The 20,759-nt window shown below is 38.7% G+C and overlaps 2 protein-coding genes across 8 annotated transcripts; both read left to right on the top strand.

Annotated features, from left to right (window-relative positions):
* The first annotated feature begins 455 nt into the window (after positions 1-455).
* gne (glucosamine (UDP-N-acetyl)-2-epimerase/N-acetylmannosamine kinase) lies at positions 456-12,481 on the top strand. Of its 7 annotated transcripts, XM_085912619.1 has the most exons (16): positions 477-567; positions 1,444-1,576; positions 2,947-3,073; positions 5,139-5,207; positions 5,324-5,472; positions 5,769-6,015; positions 7,224-7,431; positions 8,235-8,387; positions 8,517-8,729; positions 8,836-8,923; positions 9,043-9,253; positions 9,390-9,519; positions 9,621-9,842; positions 10,312-10,494; positions 10,758-10,874; positions 11,115-12,480. In XM_085912619.1, the coding sequence occupies exons 4-16, from the start codon at positions 5,157-5,159 to the stop codon at positions 11,348-11,350; spliced, it is 2,208 nt and encodes a 735-aa protein (XP_085768745.1). In that variant the 5' UTR covers positions 477-567; positions 1,444-1,576; positions 2,947-3,073; positions 5,139-5,156; the 3' UTR covers positions 11,351-12,480. The 7 variants fall into 7 exon arrangements, with proteins under 7 accessions (XP_085768747.1, XP_085768745.1, XP_085768749.1 ...); XM_085912623.1 differs by lacking the exon at positions 2,947-3,073; XM_085912620.1 differs by lacking the exon at positions 1,444-1,576 and having other exon boundaries at positions 479-567.
* Positions 12,482-12,876: 395 nt separating this feature from the next.
* On the top strand, positions 12,877-19,955 carry clta (clathrin, light chain A). Its single transcript, XM_085912817.1, has 5 exons — positions 12,877-13,175; positions 13,891-13,919; positions 14,536-14,653; positions 14,822-14,933; positions 19,378-19,955. Exons 1-5 carry the CDS (start codon positions 12,998-13,000, stop codon positions 19,547-19,549), a joined length of 609 nt encoding a protein of 202 aa, XP_085768943.1. The 5' UTR covers positions 12,877-12,997; the 3' UTR covers positions 19,550-19,955.
* Positions 19,956-20,759: the final 804 nt, after the last annotated feature.

Here is a 20,759-nt window from a genome sequence, read left to right as displayed (position 1 = left end):
GACTTTGCAGATATGATGTGTGCCCTTGAGAGAGACCTTGCTTTGCATTGCAGTCATTATGACGGGAACAAGAACAAGACTATGGCTACACCATTGCCCCCTCCTGGACAATATTGAAAAGTGCACATAGCAGTTAAAAAGATGCCACTCATACATTCCTTCCAATAAAAAAATCTAATGAATACATACAAAAGCAAATAATAGAATTAAATATATAATATAGATAAACAACGTTGAACTGTTTTATTAATAATCCCCCCAAAATATGAAACTTGTTGAATGAGACAGCTATAACGTCTCAATTTCATCAAATTCGTGATATTTATTAAGCCCGCATGCTGCATAATAAAACAAGACTGGCAACTTGACAGACATGAAATCTGCAGGGACAGTGTCACACATAAAGCCGCCAGGGGGAGCCAAATGTCTTTCTTGTAATGGCAATCAGTGAGAAATGGGAGGCGTTCACGTTATGTCTCGAAACTCGGAATTTCTCCTTTCCCTTCACAATTGGACAGCACAATTGGTTCGGCTCGCTGGCTTCTCGTGCAAATATTGCAGACAAAGGTAATTACGCCAGCCCTCAACCACTGCATGCTTAAGTTCTTTCTCCGGAAAATAACAGTAACTTTCGCCATCATCGATGGTTTGTTATTGTCTACAACTAGTGTTGGATGGTGAACTTCGGCTAATCGTTAGCCTAACTTGGACATCGATTTGACCGAGTAGGTGTATCAGTGATGATGAATCAGCTTTGCTAACTGCGACACCCTGAGTATGTTATGCAAGATGACTTGAGGTGAACGCAGGATTAAATAATCCCGATATTTAATTGTGATACGGTTACATTTCATATTACGTGCTAGCACAAGTTTAGCACGGTCGGTTCGTCGTACTGCATTGCCCGAATTTATCATTTTATCAGGCGCTCCAGGGTTTCGAGAGAAAACAAGAACGCATTTAGGGTGCGACAGGCAGCAGCAGTGTGCACGCTGATAAAACTGGACGATTTCATGGTGTAAATATGACGTGTCGATTTGGCGTCGATCACGTCACATCACACATCATGGTCAGAACTGATTCAAGTTTCTGCAGAGAGCAAAGTTTATTTTTTCCGCGGAAAACCGAATTAAAATCAACTTTTGTAAAAAATAAAAATAAAAAAAAGTTATATTGGTTTTTTTGTTGTTGTTTTTTTCAAAGCTACCACTTGAAAAGGGTGTATTTGACTTTTGTATTTCCATCAGATGGCCACAGTATGCGCATTATGGGTTAAAAACAAAGACAGGGCTTTTTGGAGCGGCTCTTGCTCCAAGGAGCACTGTAAAGGATAGTCCATCCTAGAAATTTCTTGCTTTGGAGAATAATCTGAATGAAAGATCATTTACTTTTGCATTTGTCATTGTGTGACTCCTTTTGTTTGTTCTTTTTTTTTTTTTTTAGGATACATTTTCTTTTCAAGGCTGAAATTATTTTGAGTCGGTGGGTGTGGATGGGACACAGTCATTCTTTTCAGTGATCAGCATTCACTTCCTTCCTCTGGCTGTTCCTGCTTTTTCCCTCAAGCTGAAAATAGGTGAATGGTTGCATTCTGTTTGTAGACAGACTAACAGGTATTAGAATAAATTATAAACACAAATAAAATGTACAGATTAATTTTAAATTTACCAAGGGCTACTTGAATGAAAGATGCGTTTATTGTGGTCAATGTTTCTTGCTCTGACTACTAAACAATGGAGAGCAAGCCTTTTGCCCTTTGGTGGTTGATTGATAAAGTGCTTGATTATTATTATTATTATTATTTTGCAGAAGAACTCGCATTTCACGATTAAAAATTTATTTGATTATGGTATTTGTGTCATTGACGTAACTGCCCTGTTAACAGGGCTGGACAAATACTGTAATATGCCAATTTGAAACTATACATAAGACAATCTGTTGCAACTGTTTATGTAGAGGTGCAACGATTAATTGATTGATATCTCAATGCTTATCTAAGTGATGTATTATTTCTTAAAATAAAATGCATTTAATGACAACACAATAGAACACATCACGTAAGAAATTAGCAATTATATTTTTTACTACTAAATTAAGCATTTACAGAACTTGTGGCACCCCTGTCCCTAGGCTTGCTTTTTTTTTTTTAAATGTGAAAATATTGTAGCCTTCCTCTCATTTTCTCCTTTTCTTCCACACTCTCAGCCAATCACTGACTCAAATTCAAATAAGCCAAAGGCAATTCCTCCCCTCCCCCCGACTACTTGCCCATCTCACCGTCTCTGTGTCGCTCCATTCTCCTCCCTCGCCTCTCTGCACATTTCCGCCTAGCAATTGAACACATTTGAATAGCAATACAAATAGACTGAAGGATTGAAAACGACATAGGTGGTGAAGATCTTGTCGTGGAGGGATGGAAAAGCCTTGTGGTTTTGTGTGCAAAAACCCCCATGTGAGTCATGTGATTTTATTGTCTGCTTTCTCACAAATGTGTGTGGGTTTTTTCCTCATTTGTTTTGATCCATTTTGACATTTCTCAGAATCGGGGTTCTTTTTTCTGTCTGTACGTCTGCTGCTTTGTCATCTCTGTGTTTCAGCATGCATGCGTACCTTCCCCCCTGCACAGTAAGCCAAGTGCTGGCTGCTGCGGCTGTCTTGTGACGCTTGAGATGAAGTTACATTTTCATGAATAGGAAGCTGGCTCCATCTCATGCATGACATCCACTGTAAAAACCTGTTTATCCATTATGTTATTTGAATTTATAGTGATGAGTGCTCAAGTTTGAAATAAAGAACGGTAGTAAGCAAGGACAGAAGTGGCTTTCTTTCATCCTTGTAATCGGCCACAACCGGGTCAAGTACCGGCCGGCACAAACAAGCTCAGCCTGTCGGTTAACAAAATTCAGCTAGTCTTCTTGTCTCGTTTTTTTTCATTTACCTTACTAGTTTCGGCGTGGAAGCCACGTGGCAAACAAGATTTGGAATGCCTAGGATGACTATTATGACGGAGGGACGAGGACTGAAGCTTGCCCAGGTCGAGGACGAAGTACAGAGGACAGACTGACAATATTTGGTAAAGTGTCCATCACATTGAGATAGATATTTAGGAAGAGGAGAAAACTTTCTCACGACTCTTACCAGTATATCGGCTCATTCTGTCTTCAGTCAAAATACTTTGTCTAGGCAAAGCTGATTATTTTGTTTTCTCTCTTTCGAGAGATTTCGGTGGGCAGGTTGGCTCATCTGTCAGTGGCCATGACATGCTAAAAACAAACTTGCTCTGTTGATTCAAACATAGCTAAGGACACTGGCTTGTTTGCTGAAGTAAAAGTTATTCTGATATGAAGCTGGTAGCAAATGTACAAATCTGCTTCTCTGACTGTGAGTGTTCAGTCAAAAGTGATTGATTGCATTCGGTTGTATTGAGTCGCTTATTCGTAAAAATATTTTACTATAAACTTAAACTAAGTACAAGCAGCCCACACCGCAATGCAACTGGAGAGGACGCTCTCAATGGTGCCACGGTAGAAGGTGGTCATGATGGCTGGTGAAGCACCTGCTGAGCTTTTTTCGCCAGTGATGCAGTGTTGGTGGTCCAGGAGAGGTCTTCACTGATGTGCACCCACAGGAATCTGGTGCTGCTCACTCTCTCCACCACAGCACCGTCGATGGTCAGTGGCAAGTGTTGGGCGTGACCCTTCCGGAAGGTTGTCCATGGGCAAATAACCAGTGAACAAAAATGCAGCAGACCCTTTACGCCCAAAAGTCACACAGTATGCCCCATTGTAAGACACTGAATGCCTACTGTCATGTGATCTTTGAACATGAATGTCTACTTGTGCATTTGTACTACAAGAGCAGAGATTCCAAACCCTTTTAGGCCCGAGATTGACTTTTCAAGCTGACTTTTCGTTTGTTCATTCATTCATTCATTCACTCACTCACTCACTCACTCGCTCGCTCGCTCGCTCGCTCGCTCACTCACTCATTGTGGGAAGGGTGGGTTGCTGTATGTGTAACAGCTGACCAGTGAGCTAAAATTCAGTTTAACAACGCATTTTTTTCCCCCACATTGATACCAACATAAGTATTCAACTATTGACTAGTCACCATTACCGGTACCAAGTACGAAATATTTGAAAATTTCCCAAAACACATGACACATGATTATTAAAAAAAAAGACGTATATGTATGCGCCAGTACTGACATGGTATAGTATAACCAAACTTTGTATCGGTCACTAGGGACATCCTCAAATAATATTGTGGACATACTTTGACCTGAGTTGACAATGTTTCTTATCACTCAACAATGACATTATCATATGAAGGAATGTGTCTTTTGATACTGATAACCGGGATAAGAAAACTTGTCATCGCTCTGTTACTGATATCACAATAAGAGATTTGTTCCACACCCACTAGTGTCATTGTCTTTGTATTACTCAAAAGCTTCCAGTTAGAAGATGGAAAGTAAACTCAGGCGTTTCTCTTTTGTCATGGCCAGTCCTATCGGGTGTTGTGGATCCGGTACAACTTGTTCTGTTGTATATAGTAGTGGCCAAGTTTTGTTTTTGCAGAGTTTTTCCACCATCCCGAAGCTTGTTTCAGTCTCGGTGTTGCTGTATGTGATATGATGTGGGAGTTTGCATTCTAGTCCGATGTACAACAAAAGACATATGTCAGAGGGGAAACTATTGGGACATATTGTCATGCCACTTTTCCACTCCACGATGCCTAATCGGCTCAAAAGCGAGGTATGCGTATATTAAGAGATTTATAAAATGTGAAACACCAAACAGGACAAGGGAGAAAAAAGTGGGCATCCAATAGTGTGGTGTACAATATTTCAAGAAAATAAACGCAGCACTCCATGCACTTAAGAAGACAATACATATCATTTAAACTGGAACGTTTGTAGTGTATATTGGACCTTTGGCACAGTGACGATTCCTTATTATTTTTACAGTCATGCATGAAAAGCTCTCCAGAAGTAAAGTTTGATTAATTGACTAGTTCGTAGGTGTGGGTTGCTTTGCTAAAACACACAGACTTACCTTTTGTGTACCATTGTGCTCTGAGAAATGTTTTTGTATTGTGTGGGAACTCAGTGACACCCTTGTGTCTTTTTTTTCTAGGAGTTGTACTACAAGAGGATGCAAAGCAGAGAAAAAAAGAAAAGGGAAAAGATGGACAATCTGAATCAGGTGGGACAGATTACCATAACCATTAACTTGCAAAACTTGGATTCTGGTTCACTTTCACAATGAAAACCCATCGTGTATCAACTTATATGACGTGTGCTGTTGTTTCATTGGTATAGTGTAAGAAGAGGCTAAGGGTGTGCGTGGCGACATGCAACAGGGCTGACTACTCGAAACTGGCCCCAATCATGTTTGGAATCAAATCCCAGCCTGATGACTATGACTTGGATGTCGTGGTCCTTGGTTCACATCTTATTGATGATTATGGGTAAGATACACACCTAAAATAAAGCTGTGCTGCTTAGTATGTTCTAGTTTATTAATTGTGTAACTGTAAACAAAAAGGTCATGTTTAGACTACCACTTGAGGAGTACAGTGGACTTCTATTTGCGGGGGTGGGAACCGAGCCCGACTGAAGCAAATGTAGTGTCATTAACAGACTGTCAAAAAATAAAAAAATTGTCGTGCTTACATGACCAATTGTCAAGCTTTTCTGTAAATCACAAAGGATAGGTGCCACAAACAGGTGCATTTGTCAACATTGTTTTCTGCCTGTGTCATAGGAACACTTTTCGTATGATTGAGCAGGACGACTTTGACATCAGCTCCAAACTGCACACGATTGTAAGAGGGGAGGATGAGGCAGCCATGGTGGAGAGTGTTGGACTTGCTCTGGTCAAACTTCCTGATGTTCTTCAAAGATTACGCCCAGATATTGTCATTATCCATGGAGATCGTTTTGATGCGCTAGCTCTAGCAACTTCAGCCGCGCTGATGAACATTAGAATACTTCACCTAGAGGGAGGAGAGGTGAGAAGATTCTGATTAATATTTAAGGGATTTTTTTTACACAAAATACCACCATCATGACTAACGTTAAAATAAAGCAGTGTAGTAGGCCAAAATATTCATTAAAAAAAAACAACTACAAGGCAGAGTTTTTTTTTTATTTTTTTATTTTTTTATAATTTTTGTTTAATATTATCATACAGAATGCCAGCACTAACATTATGCCGTTTGTATTCCAGTCAAACAGTGGTTTTCAAACTTTTTGTCAGAATATGAAACAGCTGTAATTAAAAGAATTTATTTAAAAAATTAAAAGTATTTACACAAAATATATTGCACAGAAAAGTAAAATATTAAAAACATATTTTAAATAGTAAACCTATTTAAACAGGCTCTATGCATAGCTACACTTCATTATCCATGGAGATCGTTTTGATGCGCTAGCTCTAGCAACTTCAGCCGCGCTGATGAACATTAGAATACTTCACCTAGAGGGAGGAGAGGTGAGAAGATTCTGATTAATATTTAAGGGATTTTTTTTACACAAAATACCACCATCATGACTAACGTTAAAATAAAGCAGTGTAGTAGGCCAAAATATTCATTAAAAAAAAACAACTACAAGGCAGAGGTTTTTTTTTATTTATTTATTTTTTTATAATTTTTGTTTAATATTATCATACAGAATGCCAGCACTAACATTATGCCGTTTGTATTCCAGTCAAACAGTGGTTTTCAAACTTTTTGTCAGAATATGAAACAGCTGTAATTAAAAGAATTTATTTAAAAAATTAAAAGTATTTACACAAAATATATTGCACAGAAAAGTAAAATATTAAAAACATATTTTAAATAGTAAACCTATTTAAACAGGCTCTATGCATAGCTACACTGTCCTCACTATGCCCAAAACTAAATGCCTCTTTTCTGGAAAAGAAACACTTGAGTGAAGAGATGCCGCCTTACACAAAGAGGTGGTCAGAAAAGAAAAGAGAAACCTTTGGCAACATAGATTTTTGATGCCTCACCATGAGGGAGGTTCTGTTAATTGTTTGGAAGAAAATATTCTCGACTATGCAAAAATCACAAAACATGCCAAGGTGAATCGGTCAAGAAAAACATCCCACTTTTTGGGTGAAAAACTGCTCTACAGAGTTACATTCTAACTTAAACTTAATGTTTTGTTTTACTGCACATTGTACATGATCTCATTTTGGCTCATTTCTTAGGTGAGCGGCACCATTGATGACTCAATCCGCCACGCCATCAGTAAACTGGCCCATTACCATGCCTGCTGCACGCGAAGGGCAGAGCAACACCTCATTTCCATGTGTGAGGACCACTCTCGGATCTTACTGACTGGCTGTCCCTCCTATGATAAGCTGCTGTCACCCCATAACCGTGAAGACTATCTGGATATCATCAAGAGCTGGTTGGGTATGTCAGACACACGTCATGAAAATATCAGGGTTCCTACACCACTATGGAAAAGTATGAAATTTGATTCCATTCATTTCTAATTCAGACACATGAGGAAATGGGATGGAAAATTGTGAAATACAAATATTACAATTTTGAGTGAGTTGATTAGCAAAAAAACTTAATTTGCAAAAAATATAATAGTTCTTGCACTTCATGTAGTTTTGCTGCTCAGCAGTTTTGTGCCATCCTTAAATGGTGAATTATATGCAGGAAAGCACCTTTGCACTAGAACAAAAATCACAGTACATATGTGATTATTTTATTTGCGTGTTTACATTTGTTCACTCTTAGTCAATCTCGCATGCATTGTAAGGGAAAAACATTTGCTTCAGTAAAATGTTATCTTGACTATAGAACGTACGAAATCATAAATCGGTAGTGTCATTAATTATTTTCATTAGCAAATGACAACATTCGATTTGTATCATCTCTGAATTCCTGATGATTGAGCATCAACCTTGATTATATGCAACTATTCAAGACTCAGAATGATACACATCAATTTGTTACAAATTATTAGCAAATGACAACATTCGATTTGTATCATCTCTGAATTCCTGATGATTGAGCATCAACCTGTATTATATGCAACTATTCAAGACTCAGAATGATACACATCAATTTGTTACAAATTATTACTATCTACAGAGAACTCTAAAAATCAGGGTCTGTTAAAATGTTGAAATCTCAAATGTGTAGTAACCCTGAACTCAATAAGTCATCTCATTTGTATATCACATTTTTATTGCATTCTACAGGGGACAATGTGAAGGATCATGACTACATTGTGGCGTTGCAGCACCCAGTCACCACTGACATTCAGCACTCTATTAAGATCTATGGACTCATGTTGGATGCACTTATCTCCTTCAATAAAAGGACACTCATCCTCTTTCCCAACATTGATGCTGGTTGGTATTACAGGTTATTATAGCATGTTCTTTATGAAATGATCAAATATGTATACGAGTAGAACCAAGGAGCCCATAGCCCAACCCATTCTTGAATATGTTATGCTCTAATACTTATCCTGTCCACAGGAAGTAAGGAAATGGTGCGTGTAATGAGAAAAAAGGGCATTGAGACACATCCCAACTTCCGGGCAGTGAAGCACATTCCCTTTGAGCAGTTCATTCAACTGGTATGCCATGCCGGCTGCATGATCGGGAACAGCAGCTGTGGTGTGCGAGAGGCCGGGGCCTTTGGCACACCGGTCATCAACCTGGGAACTAGACAAACAGGCAGAGAGACGGGTGAGAATGTGGTATTGTGAATTTGAGTCTCTAGCGGCCCCTACTGTGCATATTTGGCTCTTACCATCTCAATTGAACAATGAAATTCTACTTCTCTTTCTGCTAGGTGAAAATGTTCTGCATGTGAGGGATGCTGACTCTCATAGTAAGATCTACCATGCTCTGCAGCTGCAGTTTGGAAAGCGATACCCCTGGTAATGTTCCTTTTTTATTTTTTTTATTATTAAAAACAGTTCGTCTTGCAGAATTTGTTAAAGCCTCGGCGGCGGTCTACATTCCCTCAGTTGTTTCCCTAATGTTCCTGCCTCTCCAGTTCTAAGATCTATGGTGATGGAAACGCTGTTCCTCGCATTCTCAAGTTCTTACAATCCATTGACCTGAATAAGCCCCTTCAGAAGACTTTCTGCTTTCCTTTGGTGAAAGACTCCATATCCCAAGACATTGATCACATCCTGGAGAAACAAAGTGCTTTGGCTGTGGACCTTGGCGGAACCAATCTCAGAGTAGCAATTGTTTGCTCCCAGGTAAGTTGACCAGTCTCATCTGAAGACTTTTATACACATATAATCAAGCTTTATTCGTTCTCTAATGAGATTGAAACTTTGTTCCCCACCACCCACCTCTTTCTTTCTATATTTGACTGCCCCTTGCTTTATCAAGGGTGTCGTAGTGAAGAAATATACGCAACCAAATCCAAAGACCTTTGAGCCCAGGATGCAGCTCATATTGAAAATGTGTGAACATGCCATGCAAGATGCAGTGTCTCTCAACTGTAGGATTTTGGGAGTTGGTATGAAACTATGATACACAGCACTGTATGAAAAAAAAAAAAAACCTAATGCGATGAGTAAATAAACAGAACCTCATTGCGTCAAATCTTTCCATCCATAGGAGTATCTACTGGTGGGCGCGTAAACCCACAAGAGGGTGTGGTACTGGACTCAACAAAGCTGATTCAGGAGTGGACGTCTGTGGATTTGAGAACACCCATCTCAGATGCCTTCCACCTGCCCGTCTGGGTGGACAATGACGGAAACTGTGCTGCCTTAGCCGAAAGGAAGTTTGGTCATGGAAAAGGAGTGGAGAACTTTGTCACAGTCATCACAGGAACAGGTGAGTTGCCATAGTTTTCACACAGTCATTTGTTCATTCCCTACTGTCCTCCATCACACAGACTTGTTCATCCATTCACATTCAGACAGTTATCCAATCAAATTATTAAGAATAAAGAATAAATAAAATACAACAATTAAAGGGGGAGTTGAATGTCGGGCTGCAGCTATCAAATTAATTATTAATACAATAGAAAAAAACAAGACATTTCATTTAGTAATAACAAAAGATCAATGGGTATCCTTTTTATAGCAATGAAACATTTTATATACATATATATTTTTTGAGCCAACACAGATAAATTCCTGTTTCTCAAGCTCAATATTAAAAACAATTCTGCTCTTAAAATGCTCGAAAAATAAAGTGGAATGGAGGTGCTGAGTTGACCTCGTTTGTATCCGTGTTAAAATTGCATTGATACAGTGAGTGTAGGTTCATCCTACTCATTTGCAATTTTGGACTTTGAAAGGTATCGGAGGAGGGATTATCCAGCACAACGAGCTGATCCACGGCAGTACATTTTGTGGCGCCGAACTAGGTCACATCATGGTGTCGTTAGACGGCCCGGAGTGTTCGTGTGGAAGCCGAGGATGCATCGAAGCTTACGCTTCTGGTCTGGCCCTGCAGAGAGAAGCCAAAAAAATGAATGACGGTGAGTGACAGTTGAATTCTATCATATTTGTGTATATGATGAGGCTTACTAAATGCTCAGCATTTACTAATTATCTGGATAGCAAGAGAAGTGAAATTGGGTTCTCGACAAAAATGGGGTTTTTCATCTGTTACAAAGTTAGAAAGTGAACAGCTGCAACTTGGGATCTCGATAACTAAAATGATGTTAATGCTCTCCCAGATCTTTACTTCTCACTCCAAGGTAAACAACATGCACTAAGGAAATACTGTTGTGTTTTTCAGATGAACTCTTGAAAGGGGAGGGATTGGCTCTGAAACTGTCTGAGCCCATCACTGCCGCTCACCTCATCAGTGCAGCAAAAGTGGGGAATGCCAAAGCTGTAGCTATTCTCAACAAGGGTCAGAACTTAAACGAGCACACCTACACACACAGACACATCAGAAAGAAAACGGGAATGCTCTCTTCTTATGTAATGGGTAACCACATTAAAGCAATCGGTTGCTTTAGTCGCCTTCTGACATCAAATAGGGTGTAATAGTAGAACGTAAAGAAGAACAAAATGAATCATTTCCAGGTCAACCTAAAAATGTGTGACAGGAAAATGTTTTTTTTTTTTTTTTTTCTGTCTCTCTTTGTAGCCTCCACAGCACTAGGTGTCGGCATTATCAACATCCTGCATACACTCAACCCCTCACTTGTGATCCTATCTGGTGTCTTGGCCTCCATCTATGAAGAACCGGTGAAGCACCTCATTGCTAGTAGAGCCCTCTTACCAGCTCAGAGCACCAAGGTGGTAACGTCAGACTTGGAAGAACCCGCTTTACTAGGAGCGGCGAGCATGGTGTTAGACTATGCTACGAGAAGGACTTATTGAAGGACACTCTTGTCTCTTGATTGCTTGTGCCATCAAGAAGACATTGTTTGAAGTTGATTTTCCAAACATATGTCAACATATGTGGATTCAGTTTATGAAAATGAAAAATGCCTTTTCTGTCATTTCCTGTTTGGTGATATGTTGTTTTCAGGAAAATGAAACCAATAACCACTGGTTTAAAATTAATTGATCCTTAATCAAAGGTTGCCTGGATACGTATTTCTTATGTCAAGTGGATCCATTGTGCATTCCTCGATCACATAAAATCTTTTTTGATTTCCAGATTTAAAAAACAAAACAAAAACAAGTAGTTTGTTTTTTACAAAAAAAAACTTAGCATAACAACATACTCCAAGCAGGAATTTGCTTCTGTTTGTAAAATAATAACCAGTAGTCCATAACGAAGGTTCTTTTGCCAATGACCAAATTTTTGCTAGACATATCTTTCTGTACCGCTTCCTGTTTCACTTTTCTACAAATGGTTATCCCCGACTGAGATGATTACAATATAACGTCATAGTTCCATGTCTTACCAATCATTCTTTGAAGACTTGGAATGGGTGAAATAATGATATTCTAGTTGCTTGTCTCAAAGACTTTAGTTACAGTTCATGTAGAATTTAATTTAATTATTAAATTATAGGCTGAATAATCATGTGACTGGAACTTACTGGTTTTGCTGCTATGGAGGATGGGTTCAGTGGTATACATTGTATGTATACTTTATGCCATTGTTTGTTTTAATTTGGTTAATGATGGTCCAAGTGAATACACAATGAATGGGTTATATTTACAATGCCTACCTTCAAGGTAGTAATTTAACATTATATATGTACTTGAATAAAAGAGAATATTTAGGGTGTGTATGTAGTGATTGATTGTCATTCCGCAAAGCGCAACCTGAAACCTGATCATCAGAAATGTTTAAAACATGGTACATTGAGTCAGGTGCTTTTCACCTGAACGAATGTGACGCTGTCGGGGCTGGTCAATAATTAACCACTGTGACGTTATTCCTGGGCTAGAGACTAATGTTGTTACTTCGGCGTTTAACCTTGAGTATCAAGAATGAGGTAAATCTACAAAATCGTGCAATATTTGTCCCTTCTTCATTGTGCATAAATTTGTCGTAGGTTTGGATTTTAAAGGTTGCAATAAAAAGATCACCCTCAAAACGATCAAGTCGTCAATTAAGAAGGGTTAATTAAAATAGGAAGTATCGCATTCACCCAACAATAAACACTATCATTTATCAAATATTTTCCATCACATATTTCATGCAAATTGTGTGCTTCAGGATGGTTAGATGTCGAAATAAATGTGACAGTGGTAATTGCGTAGTTTAAGTATGAAGAATGAATTATTTCTTTTCATTGAAATTGTGACAGCACGTATAGGTCACGAGCCTGCATCGGGGTGGGCATTCGTATTTGATTGGACAGAGATTGAGACTGGGCTTCTCCTATTGGGTCTTTATCCTATCAGTCAATTTTCATGGCTTTTGATTTGCCAGTCGTCCATTTCCGTTTGTCTATAAGCTTCATGTCTTTTTTTTTTCTAGCGTGTCCTTTCCTTTCGGCTAATCGCCCTATGGTCAATACCTACACCTGCTAAATATTTGCACATTTCGACAGAGTAAAAGGCAATATGGATGATTTTGACATGCTCAACTCACCGGCTGCTGGTAACGGCGTCGGCTCAGATGAGGACCCTGCCGCGGCGTTTTTGGCCCAACAGGAGAGCGAAATTGCGGGGATTGAAAACGACGAAGGCTTCAGCATCTTGGACAGTGGAGACGTCCCTTCGTCGCTAGCGGATTCCAGCGGTGGGTGACTGTCTCTGTCAACAGAGACAAGATTGATCTCACATCCCTGATAAAAGTCTTGCAGTAAAGCATTAGATAGATCCGAAGTTGTTTATAATGTACTAATCTGTCCATCTTGGTTACAGCTAGCTCTGCTATGCTAACCTGACTCCTGACAACTACACTACTTTGAGGGGGGAAATGTCATAATAAGGATAGAAACAAATTGACGTTTGTTGGGTATCTGTAAAATTAAGTGAAATGAATGAAGCTGTGTGAGTTCATGGTCTGCTGTCAAGAAGAGAACATCGACGATGACATAACGATGATAACGTTTGAGTGACTAAATAGCCAAGAAACAAAATAATAATGATTAAAAAACACACACACACACAAACAGTAGCTTTTCCTTTAAATGTGGCACATAATCCCACAAACTGCTCTTCAAAAGTTGAAAAATGTAAATTTCGAGGAATTTGTAACTGTTCGTGATTTTAAAAATCATAATTTTTGCTTAAGTTTCATGATATATTGTCGCTGAAGATTGAGACTTTGTGATTATATTAGTGAATGAAAGCCTTACATTGAATTGCAGTGGCCTGAAGTCCTCCTTTTTTTTTTTTTTTTTATCGTTGCTCTTTGTACTTCACTGATCATATTTCCGCAGAAGTGTTCTTAGGTTTTAAAGAGCCCTGCTGCCTTGTTTCTAACACAATATTTCCTGTTGTCATTGTAGATGGTGCTGTCAATGGAGAGTTCCATGGGGTAATTAGTCTTGACAATCTTTTTAAAGATTATCATATCTTTTTTTTTTATTATTGTTTCTTAGTTTGCAACTCCAGATCAACAAAGCAAATGGTTGAATGTCAGACATTTTTAATTATTCAAATCAATTGTGAACAGTGTTTAACTCTAAAATCAAAATTGAAAATTTGCATACCACCCAGGTAAATCTTTAGAGAAACTTCTGAAATTCAGCATGTTTATCAAAACCATCACAAGAGTTGCATGCCAGAGTTAAACCACAATTCCATCTTGTAGTATTTTTCAAGGTGGATCACCACATTAAAGTTTGCAACAGGCAAAAATACCCCAAAAAAATTGTTTTAACATATCTGGCTTCTAGAACCTTCCCAATTTCCCTTTCCTGTGCTGTCATTGCAACATTGCTGCCTTTTGCACTGTCAGGACTTCCTTTGGCCTATAAGAGAAGAACAAAAAATGGCATCAATTTCGTTTTTAGAGAGAGACAACTGCAAATTTCACTTGTGCTAAGAGATAAAAACTGCAAGAATGAATTCTGCGACTGAGCTAGTGGGTGGAACCATTTAGAATTGTAAGAAGTATCGGTTGTCACTACTCTGTGTATCATGTTTCTTAGGAAAGCAACGGCCCATCTGACGCCTATGCAGCAATTTCCAACGCCGACCGCCTGCAGGCAGAGCCTGAAAGCCTTCGCAAATGGAGGGAGGAGCAAAGAGAGCGACTGGAGATGCTTGGTAAGCCCAGAAGAGCTCCATTACATTGAGTGATTTATATTCTTCAAAAGTATGAGTATGCGTTAGTTAGCATCGTGGCTGTCTCCTTCTCTTCTTCTTTCCCTCCTTCCTCTGATTGGTTTTGTACCTGGTAAAATGTGGTCTCTCTATGCTTACGTTCCTGGCCAGATGATAACTCTCGCAAGCAAGAGTCTGAGTGGAAGACCAAGGCCAAGGTGGAACTTGAGGAATGGCATGCCAGGCAAAATGAGCAACTGGAGAAAACCAAAGCCAATAACAGGTACTCGCTTGAAAGATTGCGTCTGTCTTGGGGGTAATAGTAGTATTGGTAATAATAATAATAATAATACAAGTTCTGTGTCAGCAATAAAACCCTGTGTTATAATGTACATTTAAAAATAAGTCGGGCACTGAACATAGTTTTTTTTCTCTCTCGTAAATCAGGTTTTCATAATGATAATAATACTAATAATATTACCACTACTAATAATTCTACTAATATTACATATAATAATAATAAGAATGAACATATTACAATTATATAATAAACATAATGAAACAAGTGTTAGGTTCAATAAGAGGTGGATTTTTTTCTGAAACGTCCTAGCTATGATTCAATAATTCAGAATTTTGTAGAACCAGGTAAAGAACAGTTTTGTAGATATTCATGAAAATATTTAAGTATATACTTGTTTCAGAGGCTCAATTCCTACATGTATGATACATGAAGAACAAAACGACAATAAGGAACACCAAAAAAGTCATTTTAAACTTCTCAATAATGTTAATAATCAATAATTGTGCTTCAGTCAATAATGCATTTGAGTAATTGGTTGTGAGTTCATGCATTATGTTGCTTTTGTTTTTTCAACAAGGTGATGGTCATGCACAGCTCATTTTGTGCACCAGTAAAAAACATCTATGTCTTGAATTTGAAATAAACATATATATATATATATATATATATATATATATATATATATATATATATATATATATATATATATATATATATATATATATATAATTTTTTTTATTTTTTATTTTTTTTAAACTAAAGAGGGGTTCAGTGAATGCGCATATGAAACTGGAGGGGTTCGGTACCTCCAAAAAGTTTAAGAACCACTGTGTTATATGAATGACTATTATTATTATATGTACAGTATGTGTATGGCAAGCACAGATATAAATGTATTGTCTAACAGCTTTTGACGGATACAAGCCATCTCTTTATTACTGTCATGAGATGAGCAAAATTTGAGATATGTGCTTCTCATATTTCACCACTAGAGGGCGGCAGCACACCTCACATCATCTGGCTACTATGCATTCAAGTCGGTTTCCCTGCGGTGAAATGATTTTATCTGTTAGTGGCAGTTATGAGCCGTTTGCCAACTTCCCATTGACTCCACATAAATAGGACAAGAAAGGAGAATGGTTATGTGTATGGGTTTGTTTAGTGCTGACATCTTCCCAAGGTTTTATTGAGACTACCATCACTACCATTTATCAATTGAAAATGGATGGCTCTGTAATACGAGGTGATCATATCATCATTAATGGCACTCGAGAGGAACAACAATGCGTTCCGTGACATAAAGTGAGACCACGATGGCAGCACCTGATTTTCCTGTACGATAAAACCTGTTTCTGCTCTGTTCATTTCCCCGCTCACTCTCTCTTATCTTCTGCCCTTTTGCTGCACTGTCACGCGGGCGGATGTTTGTCCAGGGTGCTCGATGAAGACTTCTACAAGCAGCCCTTCTCTGAGCTCATTGGTTATGTGTATGTTGCTCCAACTAACACCTTCTGTCCTCATTTTGTGCCTTTTATTGATTTCTTTTTCAATCTTTGCATTCTCACCCACGATCCAACCATGTGGCATCATATTCATCCCATTAGTTAGGACATTGTAGTTTCCCATCAGTCTGTATCTCCCATCCACCATAGCTCAGCAGCATCGCTCTTGTCAAAATTGCGACTGATTTCTCTCAGCATGTCACCCATGAGAGGAATGCTACTGCATGTCACGGCTCACGTTCACACTGCCTGCCGCATTTGTGAAATGGTTCTTTTTTTTTTTTTTTTTCTCACAATTGTGTAAATTGTGTGTGCAAGTTGTCACCCATTTAAAAAAAAATAAAAATGCCTCAGTGGCACTTAAATTTTTTTTAACTTAGGAATGTAATTGGTTCCAAATAAATATAGGCCTACCAAATATTCATGTGTAGGATATTTTGAAGCAGTTGTGTACAGTAGTAATAATACTCATCTTGATTGTCTCTTTAAAATGTTTTAAACTTGCTAAGTTGCATCTTCCTTGCTTGGCGAGCCACAAAGCAACCAATACGTCTGTAAAAAGATATGATTGCATATAAGGATTTTTATTGATTAAAAACATGTAGCGTGTTCATACAGTCCACAAAACTTCACATTTCAGTTTATTTCTTCAAATAATATCTCGCCAAAATAGTTGTGTGCCTCATCGTCTTCTCTCAGGAAATGAAAAAGCAGCAGCACAGACTGAAGAACTTAAGTCTGTAGTTGATAAAGTTGAGCAACTTTTTTTGTTTTTTCTGTCTACCTTTTATTCTTGCTCTTTTGCCGCAGTGTGGAAATACATTAACTGCACACACGGACAATGTCAGGATTGCAACACCAATCTTGCCGTAATTTAATTAAATCATCAATTAAAGTGAGACAGAGGCTAAAGATTTTTTTTTTACAAGACGTTTACACACCTGCTTCAAATAAGACATGCCAGCCAGTCGTGACCTGTGCAGCCTTTGCTTTTACTGTCTGATGCCTTCAATGTTCTGCAGCCTACATTGTGGTGTGCATCCTTACATTTTTAGCCAATCCAGTCAGCAGTGTACAATTGGCAGAAATTTGTCCTCTTTTCATAGAATGATTGAAATTGTTTTAGCTCAGTATGATTTGTAATTCTTGTGTAAGCCCATGGGAATTATCGCACACCTCAATGCAGTGAACTGGGTAAGTACTGTACACGGAATTTGCTGTAGAAGAACCTAATTTGGATACATAGCGTTCAACAAAATTGCTCATTTTAGAGGTTTGCTTTGACTAGCCTTTTTCGTCATGAAGACAGCGTCCCCACGTGTAGCAAGCAAATGTCAAACATTAGCTTTCCACTAGGCAAAGTGAAGGCTGCTCGCTGGTCATGCTATAACGTTCCAACAAAATAAAATAAAAAAGAAACCACTCACTTTTTGCACGTTGGTTTAAAACATCTGCATTGAGCTCATTTTTTGGTTGTCTTTCATTTTGCCCCCCCCCCCCCTTTTTTCTCTTCTAAATTCTGACCTGTGAAACTATTTCTCCCTCCTTTCTTTTCCTATGCACCTTTAAAGCACACACATTAACCATCCTTGCTACCGCCTAGACCAGTTAAGTAACAAAACACCAAAATGTCCATTTAAATTCATCTTGCTATTGTGATGGGATTAGATTAAGTTTTGAATATTAGTCCCATATACAGTATAAACCCAGTTGTATGTATTGCCTCTTTTGTGATGTGAATTGTGTTTGTTGTGACTGTGAAGTTTGATTTGCTCTTTATCCCCATTTTGCTTTGTGTAATTGGTGTTGTAGCTGGTAGTGAACCTTGGAAGGGGGAAGGGAGTGTTTGTTTTGTATACAATGTGGTGTTTACTGTTTTTAAGTGAAGCCTACATGTTTTAGTTTGAGAAGAACTACCGTACTTTTCGGACTATAAATTGCTCCGGAGTATAAATCGCACCAGCCATAAAATGCACAAGTGACGTCTTGCAGTTCAAATGACAGTAATCCCTTGCTACATCGCAGTTCGTTTATCGCGGTTTCACTACATCACGGATTTTTGAATTTGGAAAATTTGTGAAGAATTCACATAAAAGTCTATCCTAAGTATGTCGAAACTATGACAACGCGACTTATAGTCCGAAAATTACGGTAAATTGATTTTGCAATTCCAAAAGGCATCAAATCCACTTAAAGGAAGCCGCCAATTTCCAGTTCCATGCATGGTAAAAGGCCTCTATTGCTCAAACTCTGTATGGACTTGGTTAAAACCAACCAACAAAACACTTGGCAGTGTAATTTTGTTTTAATGAAGGGCGGCTATTAGTGATGGGAGTGGGTCCCTAGAGCTAGCTCCTGCAGTGCCTAAAATTCTAAGCATGCAGCTGCAGAATGGCTTCAAACTCAAGAGTAGCGTTCTACACCAACAAGCGCCACATTTCTTGTTGGATGTTTTTTTTTTTTTCCCCCTCCCAGTTTTTATTACAAACTATTCTGTTGTGCATAGTCACAAATATGGGTAACTGCACTGTAATGTTAAAAGAGAATTAGCGTCGTTAAAGTTGTGTTCTGTACTCCCTTGTCTTTTCGCTCTCGGGTAACCTCTGTTGAACCAATTGATACTTGGTACGTTTACATGATTGACAGGAAATGATAATGTAACACTTTTCAACGCATAAATGTGTCATTCACGGTTACTCAATGGAGTAAAAAGGTGTCAGGTTTGTAAAGTAGGTCAGATACATACATAGCATACCAGCTGAGCCAAATTCTAAACAGTGACTCTCACATTCCCATTAGGATTTTTTCTACCTGGTTATCAACAGAGGAATATCTCAGAGCCGTTGAATATTTTGTCATCATTTGTTCATCACGTCTTGTGCTGATAAGTTTCTATTCTCCCCCCTTCCCCCTGTTGGGCGTAGGGCGGCTGAGGAGGCCATGATTTCAGACATGGACGAGAACAACCCAGGCACGGAATGGGAGCGAGTGGCTCGCCTGTGCGACTTCAACCCAAAGTCCAGCAAGCAGGCCAAAGACGTGTCCCGCATGCGATCCGTCCTTATCTCCCTGAAGCAGTCCCCGCTTGTCCGTTAGGCTGCGCTGCACATCATGAATGCAAACACAACCAACATCTTGATGACCCACATCTGTATTTGGAAGAATTATTCCCCTTCTGTCTATACCTGTTCACTGGTTTTACTGGATATAGGCAATGATTTCAACCCACACAGAGTATTCTTTTCCTGACCTCCCTAGCCTTGGAACATCAAATCACTGTTTAGCCACTGAATATATTTTCAATGGCGTGTCCTCCGACCAAACAAATGCAAGTCCATCAAGCCAGCAGATTGTACCAGTCCCATCATACCATGCTGTACTCCCCTCAACCTCTTGTAAAATTTCATTTCTACCTTCCTTTTTTTTAAAACCTCACATCAATGTGATCTGATTCTTTTTCTGTTTAAGGACCAAATTAAAAAAAAAAAAATCTGTAAGTGTATTTTTAAGTGTCAGTGTAGTGCCTGCTTGTGTTCAATCTATGCATCTTCTTATGAAAAGCACCTAGTCTACTGGGAATAGTCCATTACATTACAATTCAAACATGTTGATAGTGCAGTGTGTGTGTGTGTGTGTGTGTGTGTGTGTGTGTGTGTACTTCATGTTCACCTATGTACATATACAGAAGGCAATATATAAACAGAATTTTAAACCTATATGTTAAAAAAAATCGGACTGTCGAGGTTTTGAAGAGAACAAAATGTACGTCAAGAGTTGTTTGACCATGCATGTCCATTCCCCACTTGTTTCAATATCAGTAAACAATGAATCACAAAAATTGGACTTTCTGTTTCCTCATATTCAGTCCATAGAGTGTCCTCCCATCTAATTATTAGCTTGAAAGGTTTTGCTTCATGACACAACTCATGACTGGCACACCGAGTAATACTGGTTCTTGTTGGAAGTGGGTAATTTGTCTTTTCCCGTTAAATACTGAAGAAACGACTGTCGTGGCTTGCACGCTTGCCTCGCCTATTGGCTCTCATATTCAATTCTCACCGTCGGCCTTCCTCTGTGGAACTTCTGTTCTCCCGTTGCTTGCGTGGATTTTAGACGGTTGCTCTTGACACAAAGTGTGCGTTTTGCTATAGTGTACTATTTACAATAGTAAATGGTGGATACAAGTCTCTGCACGCTCCTCTTTAAATGCCAGCAAGAGTTGAGTTGATACATCTTAATTTATGTTCCCCTTTTGGAACAAAAAACCTTTCAAAAGCGGAAGTAAAAATAGATGCCCGAGATAAAA

This window comes from Syngnathus leptorhynchus, chromosome 5, assembly GCF_054491065.1.
Source record: "Syngnathus leptorhynchus isolate UIUO chromosome 5, UIUO_Slep, whole genome shotgun sequence".
Lineage (NCBI taxonomy): Eukaryota > Metazoa > Chordata > Actinopteri > Syngnathiformes > Syngnathidae > Syngnathus > Syngnathus leptorhynchus.
Note: the sequence above shows the minus strand (reverse complement) of the source record. Positions and strands in the feature narration are given on the sequence as shown.